Raw genomic sequence first — 22,451 nt, 5'->3', positions numbered from 1 at the left:
ATACAATCTACGTTTGTGGATATGCTGTGTTTAATTCTTACCTAATTGTTCCATGATTTTACGTGGAGCATGGCTTTTTCCCAGCCTCTCCGTATCTTTGTGTTTCATGTTCTTGATGTTTGTGAAGACACATCTCTGAGAATTTATAGTGAGAGGCATAGGATGGACCAAAGCCAAGCAGAAAGGAATTGTGAGAACTTAAGGGAAAGGGAAAGGTGATCAGGTCAAAGGCAGATGGAGAGTCCGACACCAAAACACCTGTAGAATGAAACATGCAGGGATCTAGAATCCAGACCCACAGTTGGACAACATAAACTTCAGATTTAGACCAGGAGTGAGAAAGCAAGAACTCAATCATTTTATCAGTTAGCGTGTCAGAACGACGGATGGGAGACACCAGTTACACAGAGAGCTGAACCTCTCTTGGTCAGCATCATCCTCTTACTTCCTATTAGAGCAGGCAGCCGCGCCTGGGGTTCATCTGGAGCCTACAGTTAGAGGTAGGCTGGGTTCTTGTTAAGGCTATCAAGCCTGTGTGCTAAGGCTGTATTCTTCGCTAGAATAAGAAGTATGGAATTGACAATGAATGTAAATCCTCCAAAGTACTGACCTTCCACATGAAGAGAAGTGGGGGAAAAAAATCTGTTTCTAGCCCTGAGTTACTTACACATCAAGTATAAAAAATGGATTTGCCTACTGTGTCGTAAAGAATAGCAGAAACATGATTGGCAAAGAGCTTTTCAGAAAAACGTACAATGACATGGTTAGGTAAATGTTTGGTACACTTGTCAAAGCAAAGTCAAAACATTAGGTAACTAATCTTAACATAAGCAGAGGGTTAAGATGAGACATAGTTCGCTTCTCAAGTTAGAATCGTGTTATGCAAACACAAAGATTAATGGAATTAGTTTTGTTTGTATTGCAAAAAATGTTTTAATATCTAAACCTTTTCAGCCTTTTTAAAAAAAAAGTTAAGGCTGACGTTAGCCAGAATTTAGTCTGTAACAGTCTTTCTATTTTAGAACCAGTCTTGAAGTGGTATTGGTATTTAGAAACGTTACAATAAAAGTGCTTTTTATCTTGCTATGAAGAAATAATTTGTTTATATTTTTACATAGATCAGGTAAACATATATGCAAATAAATATTTCGAATCAGAGTTGCGATATTATCTAGCACCATACTGCATTCAAAGAGCATTTGAAAGGAGAATTTAAGCAGTAAATGAAAGTATAGTAGCTTAAAATAATATATTTTAAAATATAGGAGCCCTGTGATTTTGCTTAATTGAAGAAATATGCTTTTCTTGGCAGTGTGAACGTTAAAATGTTGAGACCAAAGAAAAATGTCTTCTACTTTTACTTCTAAGTGAAATTTCATTAAACTGTTTTAAAGTTTTGGAAGATGTATGACTTCTATCCCAAATTTTCCATTTATATGAAGAAAGCTAATTAGTTTCTGCCATTTCTCCAAAAAATACTTTGGCCAGTAGAAAAGTCCTTCTAATTTCTTGCAACAGGATTTCCCAAATTTGACAGAGACACCTTTTTTGGTTATCTTCTGTTTGTCATAATTAAACATTTTTTAATATGAATAATATAATGTGGTTCATTTCAGGAGGTATTTATAGCAGAGGAGCAAAAAAAGGAACTTGGCATTGCACGATGGCTGATTTCCTTTAGGCGTTTTCATAACCTCCTGAAGTGTTACTGACACTCTTACACTATAGTCAATGGAGTAGCATTCTTTTGTAATGTTTTGATTTTTTTCTTGGGAGCCAATCTGTTGCTAGATTTTTAAGAAGTACAACAATGATATGGACCCAAATACATTATGGAGAACTGGTTCTTCTTATTCAATTTATTGCCTTACTCCTAAGACTGGGATTTTTTTTTTTTTAAATCTGATTATTTGGTGGGTCAGTCACAGTAAGATTTCAGAAAATCTTCCTTCAAATTACTGAATGACCTGCAGAGGGTAACGTAAGTTTATGCTACCTTTTATAAAATAAATTTTTGTAATCTTGTAATACTGTGAACTTTGAATACCACCACTGAGGCTTAATGGACACCCACGGCCTGGGGACATCCCTTGGCAAGTCATGGCTACTCTGGTCTCAGCCATGACAGTGACTCCAAGGTAACTTGGGACCATGCTGTGTAGGGGTGTCTGTGGGGTACGGAGGGGGTGACCTGGGACCATGCTGTGTAGGGGTGTCTATGGGGTATGGAGGGGGTGACTTGGGACCATGCTGTGTAGGGGTGTCTGTGGGGTACAGAGGGGGTGACCTGGGACCATGCTGTGTAGGGGTGTCTGTGGGGTACGGAGGGGGTGACCTGGGACCATGCTGTGTAGGGGTGTCTGTGGGGTACGGAGGGGGTGACCTGGGACCATGCTGTGTAGGGGTGTCTGTGGGGTATGGAGGGGGTGACCTGGGACCATGCTGTGTACGGGTGTCTGTGGGGTACGGAGGGGGTGACCTGGGATCATGCTGTGTAGGGGTGTCTGTGGGGTCAGGAGGGGGTGACCTGGGACCATGCTGTGTACGGGTGTCTGTGGGGTACGGAGGGGGTGACCTGGGATCATGCTGTGTAGGGGTGTCTGTGGGGTATGGAGGGGGTGACCTGGGACCATGCTGTGTACGGGTGTCTGTGGGGTACGGAGGGGGTGACTCCAAGGTGACTTGGGACCATTCTGTGTTCAGGTGTCTGTGAGTACAGAGAGGGTGACAGATCTGAGACTGGGAAGGTTGGACATTTCCATTCTCCTCACTGTGGGCTTAGGCAAGAAGTTGCAGGTTGCAGTAAGAATCTGTTGTGAACTTTGATGAAGTCACAGATGGTTTTTTATTTTGGTTGGTTCCTTCAGATGGCATGATGACAGGGCCATCTGCCACCCACCAAGGGGCACTGAGGATCTCCTGCCTGCTGGGTTAGGAAGGCCTAAGGACAGTACAGACACCTGCCCCCTCCCCACTGGTGTCCATGGCCTCTGCCCACCTTAGAAAGGACAAAGGCTGACCTGCCACTACAGCTTCTCTTGGGCATGTTTCATTTTCCAAAATTACCTTTCAGAAACTTAGGGCTGTTTTCATTTGCTGATTATGATTCTCTTCCATGGCTTAAATCAGGCTTTCAGAAGGTCTTTGATTTCTTTGGTGGATTTTTTTTTTTTTTTTTTTTTTTTTTTTTTTGGGATGGAGTCTCACTCTGCGCCCAGCCTGGAGTGCAGTGGCGCAGTCTCTGCTCACTGCAACCTCTGCCTCCTGAGTTCATGGGATTCTCCTGCCTCCGTCTCCCAAGTAGCTGGGATTACAGGCATGCACCGCCATGCTCGGCTAATTTTTGTATTTTTAGTAGAGTTAGGGTTTCGCCACGTTGGCCAGGCTGGTCTCAAACTCCTGACCTCAGGTGATCGTCCTGCCTCTACTTCCCAAAGTGCTGGGATTACAGGCGTGAGCCACTGCACCCGGCCTTTACTGGATTATTTTAATCCAGTCTTTAGTCTTTCTCTTAGACTCATTCAAAAGAACTGTGTGGATCAAGGGGAAGGAAAATGTCAACTCCCTGGTAAACATTTTAGACTGAGGCAAGGGATGGTGCCACTCAGGAGAACAGCACGATCATTGTGCAGGAGGCGTGGAATGACTGATGCTGAGTTCCCTTGAACTTGGATTCATCTGTGATGTCGTGGGTTCTCCTTGTCTTATGCCCAAAAACCTAGGGTTTGTGGCACAAGAGCCTTTTGTGTCAGGGTTAGTTTCCATCGAATATGGTTTGAGAAAAGCTGCATCGTGGGTACCCGATGGAAGTGGGAGGAAGCTGTGGGCCGCAGCTGGCTCTTCCATGGGCTCCCTTGACTTCCCCTCTTAGGGTCTCATTGGACGTGCTTCTCTACTTGGGAAATGTTTACTGGTCATTCATGGCATGGTAGTTAACGCAATGGAATGCTTATCCCTTTGAGGGTTGGGCCAAGAGCCTGAAGCTCCTTGGGCTCAGCTTTATAGGAAAGAGGGAGAGGAAGAGAAGGGAAGGCCTCATCTCTTGTTCCCAGCGCAGCTTCATACAGGGCCCGTGGTGCACGGGACAGACACCATTAAAGAAACTCTGTAATCCTTCCCAAAGATCGCTAGAACAAGCAAGACCATTGCCGACTGTACTGAAGGGCTGGAGAATCTGAAATAGAGTTTCCTTTTATTTATTTATTTATTTATTTATTTAGATGGAGTCTCGCACTGTTGCCTAGGTTGGAATGCAGTGGCATGATCTTGGCTCACTGCAACCTGTGCCTCACGGGTTCAAGCGATTCTCCTGCTTCAGCCTCCTGAGTAGCTGGGACTACAGGCACGTATCACCATGCCTGGCTAATTTTTTGTGTTTTTAGTAGAGATGGGGTTTCACCATGTTGGCCAGGATAGTCTCGATCTCCTGACCTCATGATCTGCCTGCCTTGGCCTCCCAAAGTGCTGGGATTACAGGCGTGAGCCACCACACCCGGCCAGAGTTTACTTATGTTTATTTATAACATAAGCCTTCTTGTGCCTGGAAGAATTTAAATAGAAAGAGATTAAAGGACTTACTTATAGTAAACCTAAGACAGAGCTGGAATGGACTTCTAAGATAGTGTTTTTAAAGCAATAGGTTTTTGTTCTTTTAATCCAAGTGAAGTACGTATAAGAAGAGGAATTCATCACCATAAAATAGTTTTAAACAGAGTAATCTCTATCCTTTGTGACTCTAGATAACTAGGGTTAGAAGGAATCTCGTGTAATGCCTGCATCCAGGCCAAGGTATATCTTCAGTACCCAAATAGTAAGAAGTATATTCTTTCCATTTACTAAGTGTGTCTGGGTGCGATTTTCAAAATCTCCCTTCAGTCCAAACATAATCTGGTCTTTATTTTTTCAATTTTAAATTTGTTATTTATTTATTTACGTTTTAGAGATAGGGTCTCGCTCTGTTGCCCAGGCCGAAGAGTAGTGGCATGATTATAGCTCACTGCAGCCTGAAACTCCTGGGCTCAAGCCATCCTCCTGCCTCAGCCTCCTGAATAGTTGGGACCACAGCCATTGCTCCTAACCTGGAATTTTTAAAAGATCTCTTCTGATGACATGTGGACCCATGTCTGCAGCTTGTCCTCTTGTGTTAGCAGAGATGACGCCCATTAAGTATGGATTGTGCTTTTAGGAACTGGCACGGACCCCCCCAGGGAAACCCGAAGGGCCTCTTGCGGGTTGACCTCTGTAAGAACCCCGTTCTCCTCCTCAGGCCCCACAGGTGCCCCTTATTTTTTTCCTCTAGGCATGGGGGTTTGGTGTTCCTGCCTCTTCCTGATCCCCCACTCTCTCTAAGACTTGCTAACTCCTCCCCACTGGCTTCCTAGCCAGTAGTTGTCAGGCAGTGACCTGAGCCCCGTCCCCTTGGTTTCCACCCCAGATAAGCCCTTGTCCAAGAGCATAAAGACAACGAGTTGGAAACTTTTATGGCCCCAGAGAGCAAGTGTGGCTTTCTAAAGCCAGACACTTAATCCCCTCGCGAATCAGGCCTGTACAGCGATTGTATTCATCTCCATGAAAACTGCGATACATATCATCATACATTTTATATGTCTGTTTTAAAAGATCTCCAGGGAAGACATTTCCACAGTCCCCTGTGGTCATCTTTTAAGGAATTAATTTCATGACTCCAACATGTATGTTTTGGGGGTCCCTGTCTCAAGCAGGTTAGCCCCTTTCTAGCATAGAGGCCCCTAGAGGGAGCTTAGAGGACAGGAGTGTGGCTTCCTGGGGTGCCCAGTGTCTCTTCCTTCAGGCCTAGTTAGTTGGAAAGGGCGTTGAGGGTGAGTGGTGACCAGCTTTGTCCATCACCTGCACTGGAAGAGTCTACAGCTTTTCCTAGCCATGATCATGCGGTCTCAGGATTGGGAGGGACCCTGAACGGGGGGTCTTGGCTGCTCAGCCCTTTGGAGGTGGGAAGGCAAGTCGAGGGTTAACAGAGCCAGTGGCTGCAGTCTGCAGGAGTGAATGAGGTTGGGTGGCTGCTGCAGTCTGCCGGGGTTGGTGGGGCTGGGTGGCTGCAGTCTGCGGGGCTGAATGAGGTTGGGTGGCTGCAGTCTGCAGGGGTTAGTGGAGTGAGTGGCTGCAGTCTGCGGGGGTGAGTGGAGCTGGGTGGCTGGAGTCCGCAGGGGTGGGTGGGGCTGGGTGGCTGGAGTCCGCAGGGGTGAGTGGGGCTGGGTGGCTGCAGTCCGCAGGGGTGGGTGGGGCTGGGTGGCTGCAGTCCGCAGGGGTGGGTGGGGCTGGGTGGCTGGAGTCCGCAGGGGTGGGTGGGGCTGGGTGGCTGGAGTCCGCAGGGGTGGGGTGGGTGGGGTGGGTGGCTGCAGTCCGCAGGGGTGGGTGGGGCTCGGTGGCTGCAGTCCGCAGGGGTGGGTGGGGCTGGGTGGCTGGAGTCCGCAGGGGTGGGTGGGGCTCGGTGGCTGCAGTCCGCAGGGGTGGGTGGGGCTGGGTGGCTGCAGTCCGCAGGGGTGAGTGGGGCTGGGTGGCTTCAGTCCGCAGGGGTGAGTGGGGCTGGGTGGCTTCAGTCCGCAGGGGTGAGTGGGGTTGGGTGACTGCAGTCTGCAGGGATGAGTGGGGCTGGGTGGCTGCAGTCCGCAGGGGTGAGTGGGGCTGGGTGGCTGGAGTCCGCTGGGATGAGTGGGGCTGGGTGGCTGGAGTCCGCAGGGGTGGGTGGGGCTGGGTGGCTGCAGTCCGCAGGGGTGAGTGGGGCTGGGTGGCTGGAGTCTGCTGGGATGAGTGGGGCTGGGTGGCTGGAGTCCGCAGGGGTGGGTGGGGCTGGGTGGCTGCAGTCTGGAGGAGTTAGTGCCTGCAGTCTTCAAAGGTTAATGGAGGCTGTTTGCCCCTATATGCCTGGCCCCTCTGGAATGAGGGCAGGAGTCCATCCACACGGCCCTCCTCTGAGTGGGAATGGAGCCACCGGGAGGTGCCTGGGCTGCCTTCCCTGGTGCACGCAAGGACAAGTTGCAGCTGAGGCCTTACAAGGTCATAAGGAGCCTGTAGCTGCTGAACTGTGGGAAGGAGGGTAGAGAGATTGAATAACTCTTCCTAAAGCAGGATATCCATCATGTGGGGAAAAAAAAAAAAAATGCCAGCTTAAGAGCGAGGGGGGTCCCTTTGGAGGTTCTTGGCATACTGTGAAGGATCCCTGAGGATGTCAGCAGCTAAAGCAGCAGCTCCACCACAGGTGGCCTTCCTGGCAGGCCCCCGTGCAGCCTGACCATGTTGGGCCCAGCAGTGTGCAGCGTGGAGACTCTCAGGAGGGCCTGAGAACTGGGCCCAGCACTGCCCTACCACTGCCACTGCATGCTGCTGTCCCTCCCATCCCAGCCGGCACCTTCAGTCCTTCCTGGGTGGGGACTACCTGGACTGTGAGTGCGCAGGGTCCAGTCCGTCTGATGCTCACATGGGCTGTGCTGGCTCTAAGTGAGAGGAGGGGCAGGGATGAACCAGGGTGAGAAGGGACCAGTGCCCTGGCTGAGGCCGCCCCTGCCTGTGGAGTGCAGTTCTCTGAGTTATTGATCATCACTGCAGCTTGTCCATCAGGCAGCTCGGAGCTTCCTGCACATCCTCTTTCTCAGTAGTGTCTGTCTTAGGTTCTCAAGGGCTGGGTTGTGTCTCATGTCCCTTGCATTCACCAACAGGGCCTCTCTGTCTGTCCTTCTCCTCCCCTCTGTTTTCCTCTTTCTCCCTCACTCTTTCTGTCTCTTTCTCTATGTCCCTGAGTATTCTGTCTGTCTGTCTCTGTCTTATTTGTCTAATAATACAACAGATATTTCCTAAAAGCCTACAATGTACAAAATGCCACCACGTTGGGAGGGTGGGGCAGGGCAAGGGGATGGCTGTTTTGAGGAACTCCCTGTCCAGTGTGACAGATGGATCATTAATTCACTGCTTACTTATTCAGGACACATTTGTCAAGCATCTCCTATGCGCCAGGCACTGCTGGGTATTAAATATAGAACGATAAATATACAATAATAAACCAGAAAAAGTGGCTGGGTGCGGTGGCTCATGCCTGTAATCCTAACGCTGGGCGTGGTGGCTCACGCCTGTAATCCTAACGCTTGTTGGGTGGATTACCAGGTCGAGAGATCGAGACCATCCTGGCCAACATAGTGAAACCCCGTCTCTACTAAAAATACAAAAATTAGCTGGGCATGGTGGTGTATGACTGTAGTCCCAGCTACTCAGGAGGCTGAGGCAGGAGAATTACTTGAACCCAGGAGACGAAGGTTGCAGTGAGCCGAGATCGCACCACTGCAGCCTGGCGATAAAGTGAGACTCTGTCTCAAAAATAAATAAATAAAATAAATAAATAAATAAATAAATAAAACAGAGAAAGCTCCTGCACACAAAAGCATAGACTGGAGATGGACAGACCAGTCAATGCACAGAGAGAGAAGGACATTCTGTCTATCAACGTGAAAGGAGAGAGCAGGGGTCCATGCTTTGGGGAATAGTGGCCAGGGCTGGGAGGCAGGGAAGGGCTCTCTTGGAAGATCATGTGTAAACCCAGGATTGCAGGACAAGAAGGGACCTGCAGCAGCAAAGACTGAGAGGAAGAGGAAGGGAGCTCCAAGGAAAGGAAACAGCAGGTACAAGGTTCCTGGGGAGGGAAGGAGCTTGCAGGAGTCATGGCGGCACAGTGTGGACATCCCGTAGCTGGGGTACGTGTCAGCCGGTGCAGCATCAGGGATGGAGCTGTCACCTGTCTTCACCGTTGAGTTAGGAATGGCCTCACCAAGGAGGGGACATATCAAGTGAGTTCTGAAGGGTGGCCGTAGCTCAACATGTAGGGAAGGTGGGGAAGGAGGGCAGCCCCTGGTGCCACTGCAGGAGGTCATGAGAAAGCAGGGTGGGTTTAGGGAAGCTGGGTGTGAGCGAATCAGACCTTAGAGTCGGTAGCCGGGGCAGACTAGCAGGAAGTAAAGACAGGAATTTGAACCGGGACCATTTATTTTAATGAGAATTTTGTATCCAAAAGGAGACATTAGGCCAGGTGCAGTGGCTGACGCCTGTAATCCCAGCATTTTGGGAGGCCGAGACGGGCGGATCATGAGGTCAGGTGATTGAGACCATCCTGGCCAACATGGTGAAACCCCATACAAAAAATTAGCTGAGCCTGTAATCCCAGCTACTCAGGAGGCTGAGGCAGGGGAATCGCTTGAACCCGGGAGGTGGAGGTTGCAGTGAGTGGATACCGTGCCACCGCACTCCAGCCTGGTGACACAGCAAGACTCCGTCTAAGATAAGATAAAAGATAAGATAAGATGCATTAGACTTTATGCTGAGGGCAGTGAGGGGCCATGGAAGGCTTTGAAGAGAGGAGGGTTGAAAATCTACATTGCAGTAATGCAGGGCCACGCTAGGTCCTTCCTAAAGCGCAAGCCCTTTGTCGCTCCACTTCCGCATATGGAAATTTATCCTAAGGGAAGAGTCACGGGCACAAAGACTTAGGGATAATGAGCTTCCCAGCAGCGCTGCTCAAATATTCCAAAATATTAAAACATGGTGGATGCGTGCAGGAGGATGTTGGGTTGCTGTTAAAATGATGTGGCAAACATTTCTCCATTGATATGAAAACCATATGTGATATGTTACAGTAAAGAGAAACTTTACAGCATATGTGTATTACATGATCCCACTTCCTTTAAAATCACACGTGCACATGCGTACACCCGGGGATGTTTCTGAAGTGGTATGTGGCACACCAGCGTTTTAGTAGTGGTGGTCTCTAGGTAGGCGTGATGATGTGAGTTGTATATGTTTTTCTTCTTACCTTTCAAAAAATGAGTAATATTTTTGTATTAAGAAAAAATACAAAGGAAGAAAAGGAATATCAGTTTATGGTCACAGGGATATTTAGGGAGAGGAGTTGGAATTCCAGGGTGGTGGCGAAGGATGTGAGGGTTACAGATTCAACATGATGTCCAGGCTTCTGCCCTGGACCACGGGTGAAGGTTCCAGTGTCCTCTGTCCCGGGACAGAGAGCAGCAAAGGAGAGGGAGATTTAAAAAGATGAAGGTTCCATTCTCCGCCGAGTCGATTCTGAGCTACCCGTGGGACACGCAGGGAAAAACGGTTGGCAGGTTGGTCTGGATGGAACAATGGAGGCCAGATCCAGAGAGAAGCCTGGAAATTCACAGATGACAATGGTAGTTGGCACTATGGGGGATGGATGATGTCACCTGCAGCAGTGTCTGGTGTGAGAGTGGAGCTGAGAACCTCAGCTGAGAAAAGGACCATGTGACTCACCCTGAAGGGCCAGCAGAGAAGGAGACACCAGCAAAGCCCCGGGGAGGGGCCGGGGGAGCCAGAGCAGGAGGAGTTTCAAGAAGGGGACAGCACAGACTTGACAATGTCTTCTGGAGAGTGCTGGCGCGGCTTAGGTGTGGGTTCTGTTTATCTGCATGGGATACTTTGACATATTTCCTGGGAGTGGGAGCCAGGCATGAGAGAGGACAGGAAACCGCTGCGGAGAGCCCCTCTGAACAAGCGGGGTGTAGGGGGATAGGAGGAGGGAAGAGCAGAGGAGAGAACAGAGAATAGTGGAGGTCTCCGAGCCCTGGGAATGAAAAGGAGCATTCCATTGCTGTTCTTTTCTCCCAGAAGAACTTGTTGCATTCTTCAGTAGGATGAGAAGGTAGATTTAATGAAATATGTTCATTGTTCTTGTCCCCGGGCAGGTGCAAAAATCCTGCAGTGCCTTCCTTTTTTTTTTTTTTTTTTCTGTTTTGAGATAAGAGTCTCGCTCTATTGCCCAGGCTGGAGTGCAGTGGCGTGATCCCAGCTCACTGCAACTTCCACCTCCTGGGTTCAAGCGATTCTCCTGCCTCAGCCTCCCAAGTAGCTGGATTACAGGCGTGTGCCACCATGCCCAGCTAATTTTTATATTTTTTTACTAGAGGCAAGGTTTTACCACATGGGCCAGGCTGGTCTTGAACTTCTGACCTCAAGTGATTTGCTGGCCTCAGCCTCCCAGAGTGCTGGGATTACAGGCGTAAGCCAGTGTGCCTGGCACGTGAGTGCCTTCTGCAAGGATGTTACAGGAGATGAATACACTAATTGATGCCAGAAATGAAGCAAAAGAAACAAAGAAATAAACAGAGCCCATCAACATACAGGGACTTGGAAGAGATCACCAGATTTGCTGCACATTAAAAGGGTGACAGCTCCGAGTAATCTCGCCTCCAGTCATCCTGGGGCTGCAGATTCTGTTGCTGTTTGTGCACGTGCTGCCCCTGAAGTCAGACTCCCTGCATTTTAATCCAGGCTCCCATGGGGCATGATGCTCAGCCCCTCCATGCCTCAGTTGCCCCATCTGTTAAATGGGAATACTAATAGTTACTTTCTCTCAGGTGGCTTGTAAGAATTAGAATTGATCACCTCAACATAGGAAGAGCCTGTCCACTCAGCGTATGCTTGGGGAGTAGAAAGCTCCCAGGAAATGCAAGCTGTCAATATCATCAGCATCGTCATCATCATCCTTCTAATGATACCATCAACTCCATTGCTTTCTCAACCTGGGAATGAAGAAGTGCTGGGAAGTGGAGGAACATTACTTTAGCAAAAACCCACGGGGAGCGAGTTAGGCAAACATTTGCTCAGCCTAGAAACTCTTAGTTCACTAGCCCTACAGAAAAAAATATAATGTGCAGATGTGTTTTATTTATTTTTTTGAGACACAGTTTCACTCTGTCACCCAGGCTGGAGTGCAGTGGCACGATCTCGGCTCACTGCCATCTCCGCCTCCCAGGTTCAAGTGATTCTCCTGCCTCAGCCTCCTGAGTAGCTGGGATTACAGGTGGGCCACCACGTCCAGCTAATTTTTGTATTATTAGTAGAGACGAGGTTTCACCATGTTGGCCAGGCTGATCTCTATCTCCTGACCTCAAGTGATCCACCTGCCTTGGCCTCCCAAAGTGTTGGGATTAGAGGCATGAGCTACCACACCTGGCCTAATGTGCAGATTTAAAAATAGATGCATTGAGAATAGTTTTCTGAATCAGAATTTGAGGTTCCTATAAAATTCAAGTTGGACAGTTTGATATGGGATGAGCAGTTGGATCCAGGATTGAGAGGAGGCTGAGGAGTGAGGAAGAGGGAAAATGCCAGAGGGAAAGGATACAAAAGCAGTGGTTATTTCACCTAGCCAGAGAGGCCGACGGAGCCATCTGTCTGAACCTGGGGAAGGGAGGAAAGGCAAAGAGTCATGAACTGGGGAAGAGAGCCACAGCTTGTTTTGAGAGTGTTCCAGAACTCCTTAGCACATGTCCTTCTGGAACTCACCATTCCCGACTTCACTGTTTTCTCTCAAGCTCTGCTGGGGCTTTCCACCAGCAAGTTACAGCCACCAGCAAGTAACAGTAAACCCATCTAGAACTCTGATTGTATGCCTGGCCCTGCTCGGAGCCCTTTTCATCTCAATCCTGATTTAATCCTCACGACAACTTGATGAGGCAGGTACTGTTACTGTCCTGATTTTATGGATGGGGTAACTTGGGCACAGTGATATCAGAGAGCGAGTAAGTGAGGGAGCTTACTGCTCAGGGCCTCACAGAGAGTTGGGGGAGAACCCAGCCTCAAGGGTGACAGCTGGCCCTGAAGCCTGTGCTCTTCACCTTTGTAAAGGTGCCAGATGTCCTTTCATGGTCGTTACGCAGTGAAAGTCCCTGACCGCCTATGCTGAGCCTCTTTTAAGTGTCTAACAACAGTGCTACTTGGGAAGACAGTGTTTGCTCACAGTGTCTGCGGATTACTCTAGAAACCTTTTCTAAGCCCCTAGAGTATTTCTGGTTTCAGGTCATATGGCTTCTTTCCTCTTTCCATGCGTCACAGCTGACTTTAGTGCATGCCTGTTATCACTTAGCAGCCGCTATCTCACCTGTATTACTTCCCGGCTTTGCTCAAACCGCCTGCCTTCTCTTCAGAATGCCCTTCCAAGCTGGGTGCAGTGGCTCACACTGGTAATCCCAGCACTTTGGGAGGCTGAGGCAAGTGGATTGCCTGAGCTCAAGAGTTCGAGGCCACCCTGGGCAACATGGTGAAACCCCGTCTCTACTAAAATACAGAAATTAGCCGGATGTGGTGGCTTGCACTTGTGATCCCAGCTACTCAGGAAGCTGAGGCAGGAGAATCACTTGAACCTGGGAGGCAGAGGTTGCAGTGAGCTGAGATTGCGCCACTGCACCCCAGCCTGGGTGACAGAGCGAGAGTCTGTCTAAAATAATAATAAGAAGAATGTCCTTCCAGTTCTTTCAAGGTATTCTTTAAACCTCATCCTCAAATTCCTCTTTCTCTGTAAAGCCTCACGTCACTCCAGTCCACAGTAATAATCTTTTCAATTCCTATGATGTTTATCATTTGGGCCTTTAATTTTATAATTCATTAAACTTTCATTCATTCACCTGCCTCACCTTTGTCTAGCACCTCCTTCTTGTCCCTAGGTGATAGGAAGATGAAGGAGACCCACCTGCCGAGAACTCACAACCGAGTAAGAGAAGGAGATGAACAATCATCATGGTGTGATGCGTGCTTTCTCATAGGAGTGCGTTGAGGGCTTTGCCAGCCTAAGGGAGAGAATGATCAGCTCTCTTCAGAGAAGTTAGAAATATTTCGAACAGAGAATTTGCATACTTGCCTGGCTCTTAAATAGGAGGGGCTTGTCAAGTGAAAGATGGAAGTAGGGCAGTGGGGAAGAACATTCAGGGTCAAGAGAACAGCAGTGGTGGAGATGCGGAGGCCCAAACCACCGTGGCGGGATGCAGCTTTCATAATGATTCACTCATGTCTACAACTGTAACATCTTTATACCATTCTTTCCAGTCAGGTAACCAATTCCTTGACATTCAGCCAAGTGCCCTTTACATAGTTGACACTGAATTTGAACCCTGACATTGTTCCCGGGGGTGACGGTTTCCCGAACAGGGGATAAGTGGACTCACGTGAGTGGCTGTGACTGGTTTTGCTTTTGTGTTTGCCTAGACCAAGGATGCCCTCTTCACGATTCTCCATGACCTCCGACCCCAGGACCGTTTCAGTATCATTGGATTTTCCAACCGGATCAAAGTATGGAAGGACCACTTGATATCAGTCACTCCAGACAGCATCAGGGATGGCAAAGTGTACATTCACCATATGTCACCCACTGGAGGTAAAGATGACACCTTCTTTTCACATTGGCTTGGCTTTGACATAATAAGTTTTCTTTTTTCTTTTTGGCTGAGAGACAAAGATTTGAAAGCTGGGGTTGATGGCAGGAAAGGAGACTGCGGGTGAGAGCTTTCTCAGCAGCCTAGGTTGCTCCGAATACCAAATCCGTGCTCTCAGTCTCCAAGTGAGGCTGGTGAAGTTCTGGGGGAAAATAACCTGATAGGTGTTTGGAGGCTTTCCTGGTTCATCTCATGGATCCTGTTACAAAAAGTCTTGCTGATACAAAAACAATACTGTTTTTGTAAAGGTTTGGGGGTGGAGAATTAAAGCCACACGGACCAGCCAGTGGTTCATGCACAGGGGCAGGTGGAACTGCTTTGCAAAACAAGGCGGGGCAGGGGCAGGTGGAACTGCTTTGCAAAACAAGGCGGGGCAGGGGCAGGTGGAACTGCTTTGCAAAACCAGGAGCCCTGTTGGTAGACCTGCAGCAGTGTGAGTGAAACCTGTATCCGGGTGGCCTGGGAGGGTTACGGAGGTAAAATGTGATGGGGAGGATGTGGGCTCTCAGCCACTGCACACTTGTCTTGGGTGGTGCCCAGGTAAGGGTGCAGAATGTTAAGAGAGGAAAGACCATAAAGAATTCTGAGAAGAGTGGACAATCAGAGCAGTGTGTTACCCAGCTGTCCTAGATGTTAAGTTCTCCCAACTCAGGACCTGCGCCGTGCTCTTGCTGTTCTCTGTATGAACAGTGCAGTGGACACAGAAGAGGTGCTCAGTATTGGAGCAGAGCATTTAGAACAACTGGACCAACTCCCTCCCTGCCCCCTGCCTTACAGGCTCTGTACAGAGACACCACCTCCTGGTTAATTCCACTTCAGTTATCTGGAAACCTACAAAACACTCTTCAGTCTTTTCCCATCTGGAATTTTCCATCTTTCATATATTCATGGTTTCCCAATCCAAGACAAAGCCCTCATTTCCCAAATGAACTTAATTTGGAACTTGATCTTGCTGGGCTGGTACTTTCATTTACACTGGGATTTCCTACTAGCCTCCAAAACAGTATAATCTCGGAACTGTTTTGATGTTTGAGAGAAATAGAAGATTGGATTTAATATGATAGTGATAATCTACGGCAGGAAATCCAAATCCATAACACCGTAAAATTCTTGAAGGAACAGATTTCTCTTCATGTTAACATAGCTCCCACCTCCATGCATGGTTCCTGACACAGAGGGCATGCTTAATGGATATTTGTAGATTGGATTTATTTTAATGGTCCTGCTTACTAGAAGAATGATGTGTGTGTGCTGGTAGAGTGGGGTCCATGGAGTAATAAACAGCTTTAGAAAATAGCTGGGCCGGGCGGGGTGGCTCACGCTTGTAATCCCAGCACTTTGGGAGGCCACGGCAGGTGAATCACCTGAGGTCAGGAGTTCAAAACCAGTCTGGCCAGCATGGCGAAACCCCGTCTCTACTAAAAATACAAAAAGTTAGCCGGGCGTGGTGGCAAGTGCCTGTAATCCCAGCTACTTGGGAGGCTAAGGCAGGAGAATTGCTTGAATCTGGGAGGCAGAGGTTGCAGTGAGCCAAGATCACGTCACTCCAGCCTGGGCGACAGCAAGGCTCTGTCTCAAAATAAAAAGAAAAAAAAGAAAGAAAGAAAATGGCTGATGTATGTTAGGGTCTTTTGGACTCCAAGCCTTAGAAACCCCATGGATTTTTTTTCTTGACACCGCCTTGTCCTAGCCTCTGCAGGTGAGCAGTAAATCAGCCTGCTTCTCTCTAAGATGTGTAGCGTCAGGATTGAGAGCATGGATTTGGAAGCCAGGCTGCCTGGGTTTGAATCCAGCTCCACCTTCTCTGTGCCTCAGTTTCCTCATCTGTAGAATGAAGATAACAATGGAGTCGTTATCAGGATGGAGTGAGCTAAAGCATTTCAAGTGGTTAGAATGGTCCTGGCACATAGAAAGTCCTCTTTAAGCATCGATGTGGCCATTATTTTCGGGTAACCCCTCTCACTGGTGCTTGTGAGTCCTTTGATGACAGCTCCTCTCTGTTTTCAGTGGGCAGGAGGTGCCCCCCTTAACATGGGCTTGATGCCAATCCCTGCAGGGCCTCTGGTGGCTGTGTGCCATTGGGAAAGCTAATCCATCCCTCTGCCTGGGCTCTCCTTGGCTTTAAAGTGGAGTGAGAGATTTGGCACCATTGCTGAATACAGACACGAAAAAAAAACAAATGCCAGTTCATCCTTGCCCACACATCCAGGGGCACTAAGAAATTAGACTGGGCCTTAAGAAAGGCAAATTAGGCCAGGCACAGTGGCTCATGCCTGTAATCCTAGCACTTTGGGAGGCCAAGACGGGCGGATTGCCTGAGCTCGGGAGCTTGAGACCAGCCTGGGCAACATGGTGAAACCCCATCTCTACTGAAATACAAAAAACTAGCTGGGCATGGTGGCTTGCACCTGTAGTCTCAGCTACTGGGAAGGCTGAGGCAGGAGAATTGCATGAATCTGGGAGGCAGAGGTTGCAGTGAGCCGAGATCGCGCCACTGCACTCCAGCCCGGGTGACAAAGTGAGATTCCATTTCAAAAGCAAACAAACAAAAGAAAGACAAATTAGTGATTCCAATAAAATGTTAAATAACTTTCTTTCCATTTGGACTCTGCATCTTAGCAAGAATTACGAACATTTGGTCATGGACATAGCCTTATCTACTTTTTTAGCTAGAAAATCTGGAGGATGTAAAGCCATGGGGGAGATGATCTGGTTATCTCAGATGTGGTACATTTTAATTTTAAATTTTAATTTTTGTGGGTCCAGAGTAGGTATATGTATTTATGGGGTATATGAGGTATTTTGATACAGGCATACATTGTGTGATAATTACGTCAGATAAATATCCATCACCTCAAGCATTTGTCCTTTGTGTTACAAACAATCCAATTATACTCTTAGGTATTTTTAAATGTATCTTGAAATTATTATTGAATATAATCACCCTGTTGCACTATCAAATGCTAGATCTTCTTCATTCTTTCTAACTACTTTTTGTACCCATTAACTATCCTTCTGCACCACCCTCTACTACCCTTCCCAGCCTCTGGGAACCATCGTTCTCTTTATCTCCGTGAGTTCAATTGTTTTAATTTTTAGTTCCCACAAATAAGCAAGAACATGGGAAGTTGGTCTTTCTGTGCCTCGCTTAATTCACTTAATATAATGAGCTCCAGTTCTATCCATCGTGTTGCAAATGACAGGATCTCATTCTTTTTTATGGCTGAATAGTGCCCCATGGTATATATGTACCACAAATGTGGTAAAATTTGCAGGTAGAGAAAAGTGCCTCCAGTCAGGATGATGGATGGTAGTGATGGTCATCAAACTCTTAAGTTTACTACAAATCATGAATTGGACACTTAGAATGGGTGATCTTTTGGTATATAGATTTTATCTTAAGCCATTTGAAAAAAAAAAAACAAAAACAAAGGAAATAGGTGTTCACACTACAGTAAAGTCTCTGCTTTACTTGGTGATGGTGGGATGCTGGTAGCTTAGTTCAGTGGAATTCTTAGCTAACCCAGAAACCTCACTGTAGCTGGGATTTCAACCTCAACCACCCAACCACCTGTCTCTCCATCCACCAAACAAATACTTGTTCAGCTCCTATCAAAGACACAGGCCCCAACTTTATTTATTTATTCATTTTGCTCCCAAACTTAAATTGTGTGATTTATTTTAATCATAAAGTAGTAAATTTAAGAATACATGGGGCCAGGTGTGGTGGCCCACGCCGGTAATCCCAGCACTTTGGAGGCCAAGGTGGGCAGATCACAAAGTCAGATCAAGACCAGCCTGGCCAACATGGTGAAACCCCGTCTGTACTAAAAAAATAGAAAAATTAGCTGGGCATGGTGGCATGTGCCTATAATCCCAGCTACCCAGGAGGCTGAGGCAGGAGAATTGTTTGCTTTAACCGGGGAGGCAGAGGTTGCAGTGAGCCAGGATCACGCCACTGCACTCCAGCTCGGGCAAGAGAGCAAGACTATGTCTTAAAAAAAAGAAAACAGAAAAAAAAATACATCGGTGGCTGGGCATGGTGGCTCACACCTGTAGTCCCAGCACTTTGGGAGGTTGAGGTGGGAGAATTGCTTGAGCCCACGAGTTTGAGACCAGCCTGGGCAACATATTGAGACCCTGTCTCTAAATAAAAAAAGAAGGAAAAGAAAACATGGGAACATTCTTTTTTAAGGAAGCAGTAACTTGTAGTGTAACATACATGCAGAGAAATGCACATGTAGTAAGTGTACAACCTGATATGTTTTCATAAACTGAACAGAACCCGGACCCAGATCAAGAAACAGAACATTTAGAACTCATGTTCTCACCCCATGTTTTCCATGGAAGTGTCTATTCTAAGACATTTGAGGAGTAAAGAAAATCATCCAAAGAAAAGCAGGAGAGGAAAAACCTCCTGCTGTCCACAGATACCTGCTAATGTCATTGGTGTTTATTCTTCCACCGTTTCTCAGAGTTGAGATTTGTTTTCTATTTTGTAGAGGTTTTCTAAGCCACATATTCCTGATAAAGTTTTTCTTCCCTGTCGTCCCCAACTTCATTTTATTTATAAATTTATTTATTTTATTTTTATTTTTTCTGTTGAGACAGCATCTCACTTTGTTGCCCAGGCTGGAGTGCAATGGCACAATCTTGTCTCACTGCAACTTCCGCCTTCTGGGTTCAAGTGATTTTCTGACCTTAGCCACCCGAGTAGCTGGGATTACAGGCATGTGCCACCATGCCTGGCTAATTTTTGTATTTTTGGTAGAGACAGGGTTTTGCCATGTTGGCCAGGCTGGTCTCGAACTCCTGACCTCAGGTGATCTGCCCCCCTTGGCCTTCCAAAGTTCTGGGATTACAGGCATGAGACACCGTGCCTGGCCGGCCCTCAACTTTAATCAGAGCTGTTGCTGACAAGGGCCTCTGAAGGAAAAAGGGTGGCTAAAATATTTCATGCCCCCTTCCTCTGTGGGGTTCTGACAAGCTGAGGTGATCTGAAGGGACAGGAAGCCAGGAAAGGAGGGACGATGAAGGCAACAAATTCATTCTTTCATCAGCTCCACCCAGCCCTGGACAACGCTGGAAGGCATCTGAGATGTCAGCAGCTACCCTGCTCCTCTTCATTCCGTGCCCCTCCTGCCCTCTGCAGCTGTTTCTCCCTGCTCATTCCTGCTGTCCTCTATGCTCAACACCTTCCTGCTCTTTTCTTTTTTTTTTTTTTTTTTTTTTTTTGAGACAGAGTCTCGCTCTGTCGCCCAGGCTGGAGTGCAGTGGCCGGATCTCAGCTCGCTGCAAGCTCTGCCTCCCGGGTTCATGCCATTCTCCTGCCTCAGCCTCCCGAGTAGCTGGGACTACAGGCGCCCGCCACCACGCCCGGCTAGTTTTTTGTATTTTTTAGTAGAGACGGGGTTTCACCGTGTTAGCCAGGATGGTCTCGATCTCCTGACCTCGTGATCCGCCCATCTCAGCCTCCCAAAGTGCTGGGATTACAGGCTTGAGCCACCGCGCCAGGCCCTTCCTGCTCTTTTCAAAACCATTCTCAGAAAAGGGCACAGAAGTCACTGAAGCTCAGGTAGTGGAGACTGCTAAACTAAGGTGTCGCCACACGCCTTCTGGAGAAGGTTTGTTACAGCGGGATAGTCCCCGGTCGCTTATATGCATCTAGTAAACGATTTGCATTTAGCAAGTTTCTGGATGGCCCCCTGACATCTCACTCCTATGAGCACTTGGGTGGTTGAGCGTGAACTGCAGCTATGAAAGTGCATTCAGGCTGGGCGCGGTGGCTCACGCCTGTAGTCCCAGCACTTTGGGAGGCCAAGGTGGGCAGATCACTTGAGGTCAGGAGTTTGAGACCAACCTGGCCAACATGGTCAATCCCGTCTCTACTAAAAATACAAAAATTAGCCAGATGTGGTGGTGTGTGCCTGTAATCCCAGCTACTTGGGAGGCTGAGGTGGGAGAATTGCTTGAACCTGGAAGGTGGGATTGCAATGAGTGGAGATCGCACCATTGCACTCCAGCCTGGGTGACAGAGTGAGACTCCATCTCAAAAAAAAAGAAAGTGCATTCAGGGTGGGGAGGTGAGTGTAGAGGCTTGAGCTGTCCCGTGTTGGTGTCCTGCAGGCACAGACATCAATGGGGCCCTGCAGAGGGCCATCAGGCTCCTCAACAAGTACGTGGCCCACAATGACATTGGAGACCGGAGCGTGTCCCTCATCATTTTCCTGACGGATGGGAAGCCCACAGTCGGGGAGACGCACACCCTCAAGATCCTCAACAACACCCGAGAGGCCGCCCGAGGCCAAGTCTGCATCTTCACCATTGGCATCGGCAACGATGTGGACTTCAGGCTGCTGGAGAAACTGTCGCTGGAGAACTGCGGCCTCACACGGCGTGTGCACGAGGAGGAGGATGCGGGCTCGCAGCTCATCGGGTCTGTGGTCTGTCTTCGTAGGCATGCGAGGCTGGTCGAGGGGCTGAGGGGTGGCTGCGGTGGGAACTCAGAGAGGACTGTGTTGCTGCACCCCAGACTTGCATCCGCTGACAGCGATCACAGCTCATTGCAATGGGAGGTATCACAATGTGTTTTGAAGCCCGGCAGATCAGAGTTCAAATTCGGATCCTCCTTTGTGACTTTAGGCAAGATTTTTTTTTTCTTGTAATGGAGTTTCACTCTTGTTGCCCAGGCTGGAGTGCAGTGGTGTGATCTCAGCTCACTGCAACCTCCACCTCCCGGGTTCAAGCGATTCTCCTGCCTCAGCCTCCCGAGTAGCTGGGATTACAGGCATGTGCCACCATGCCAGGCTAATTTTGTATTTTTAGTAGAGATGAGGTTTCTTTCTGCCTGTTGGTCAGGCTGGTCTCAAACTCCTGACCTCAGGTGATCTGCCCGCCTCAGCCTCCCAAAGTGCTGGGATTACGGGCGTGAGCCACTGCACCCAGCCCTAAGCAAGATTTTAAGACAGGCTGTACCTCCGTTTTCTCATCTGTAAAATGAGGATTATGGTTGGTTGCAGAATTTAATGAGAAAATCGCTATGTAAAAACAGCATGTAAAGCATTGGCACAGTGGCCATCCCATATTAAGTATTTAATGAGCTCTCATGGATCATTGACATCCTGATATTTCAAAGCACTTTCTAGTCAGTGTACTTTTATCCTACCCTGTGAGTAGTAGAGTACTGTTATCTCCATTTTGAGTACTAGTTAAAAGATACTTTTATTTAGAAGCAAAACCACCAGATAAAACTGGTAAATAATCAGATTATTTTGAGGTGGAGAATAAATGAGATCTTTTAAATGAGAGGTTGGAGAAAACTTAGATCTTTTAAAACAGAAATAGCTTCCCTCGGATATTATGTTGCCACACACAGTCTGCCAGTTGCTGTTGACTGAGCGAAATGCCAACTCCCAGTTCAGCGTGAGGCCCTTGAATCTGCACCATGGCATATGTGGTATCTACTTAAAAGCAGAGGAGAGGTTTGGGTAGAAATACGGGTGTTTAATAGCCATAATCAAAGGACATTTATTAATGATAAATGGAAGTAGAGGTCCCTACGGTGTGCAGTAAAGACAGGTCCTCGGTTTGGGATTCGCCACCATTTCCTCCCATGCTTCATGAAAGATGTAAATGAAAACACAGATTTGCTTCCCACATTTTAAAAATTATTCAAAGCTAGAGTCAAAGGGGAGAATCTGATGCACTGGATAATAGAATTGAGATTCAATAAGGCATTCAGAAGCAAAAGCAATTATGCTGCAACAAGTCAGCTGCACTGCCATCCCACTGAAACTATGATCAATAGCCGGCATTTATGAGAACTTATGATACACCAGGAATTTCTATGTGCATTATCCCGGATGAGCCTCACAGAAATCCTAGGAGATAGGTGTATTAGGGTAAAGGCTACGCTGCAGTACAGAGATGACGAGAGGCAAAGGCTGAAATAAGATAGCCATTTACTTCCCTCTCCTGTAATGGTAACGGGCTAGATCCTGCTCCAGAAAGTCATTCAGGGACCTAAGCTCCTTCTGTTTTATTGCTCTGCTTCCCTCAGGTGTTGTCCTTAATGCTATAGGATTGAAATTTGGTCACTATCACTCTAGTTTTCTAGCCACAAAAAGGGAGAGAGAAAAGAAAGCCAGCATGAATTTTAAGCAAATATTGAGAAGTTGCACATCTCACGCC

At 47.8% G+C, this 22,451-nt stretch overlaps 1 protein-coding gene across 2 annotated transcripts in view; it reads left to right on the top strand.

Moving 5' to 3' along the window:
• Positions 1-22,451, top strand: part of ITIH5 (inter-alpha-trypsin inhibitor heavy chain 5) — a 101,552-nt gene that overhangs the window by 64,817 nt on the left and 14,284 nt on the right. For both annotated transcript variants that reach the window (XM_050804604.1, XM_050804605.1), the window contains 2 exons: positions 14,035-14,203; positions 20,388-20,697. In XM_050804604.1, the coding sequence (XP_050660561.1) occupies positions 14,035-14,203; positions 20,388-20,697 (479 nt within the window). The remainder of the gene's footprint in view (positions 1-14,034; positions 14,204-20,387; positions 20,698-22,451) is intronic.

Source organism: Macaca thibetana, chromosome 9 (genome assembly GCF_024542745.1).
Source record: "Macaca thibetana thibetana isolate TM-01 chromosome 9, ASM2454274v1, whole genome shotgun sequence".
Classification (NCBI taxonomy): Eukaryota; Metazoa; Chordata; class Mammalia; order Primates; family Cercopithecidae; genus Macaca; species Macaca thibetana.
Note: the sequence above shows the minus strand (reverse complement) of the source record. Positions and strands in the feature narration are given on the sequence as shown.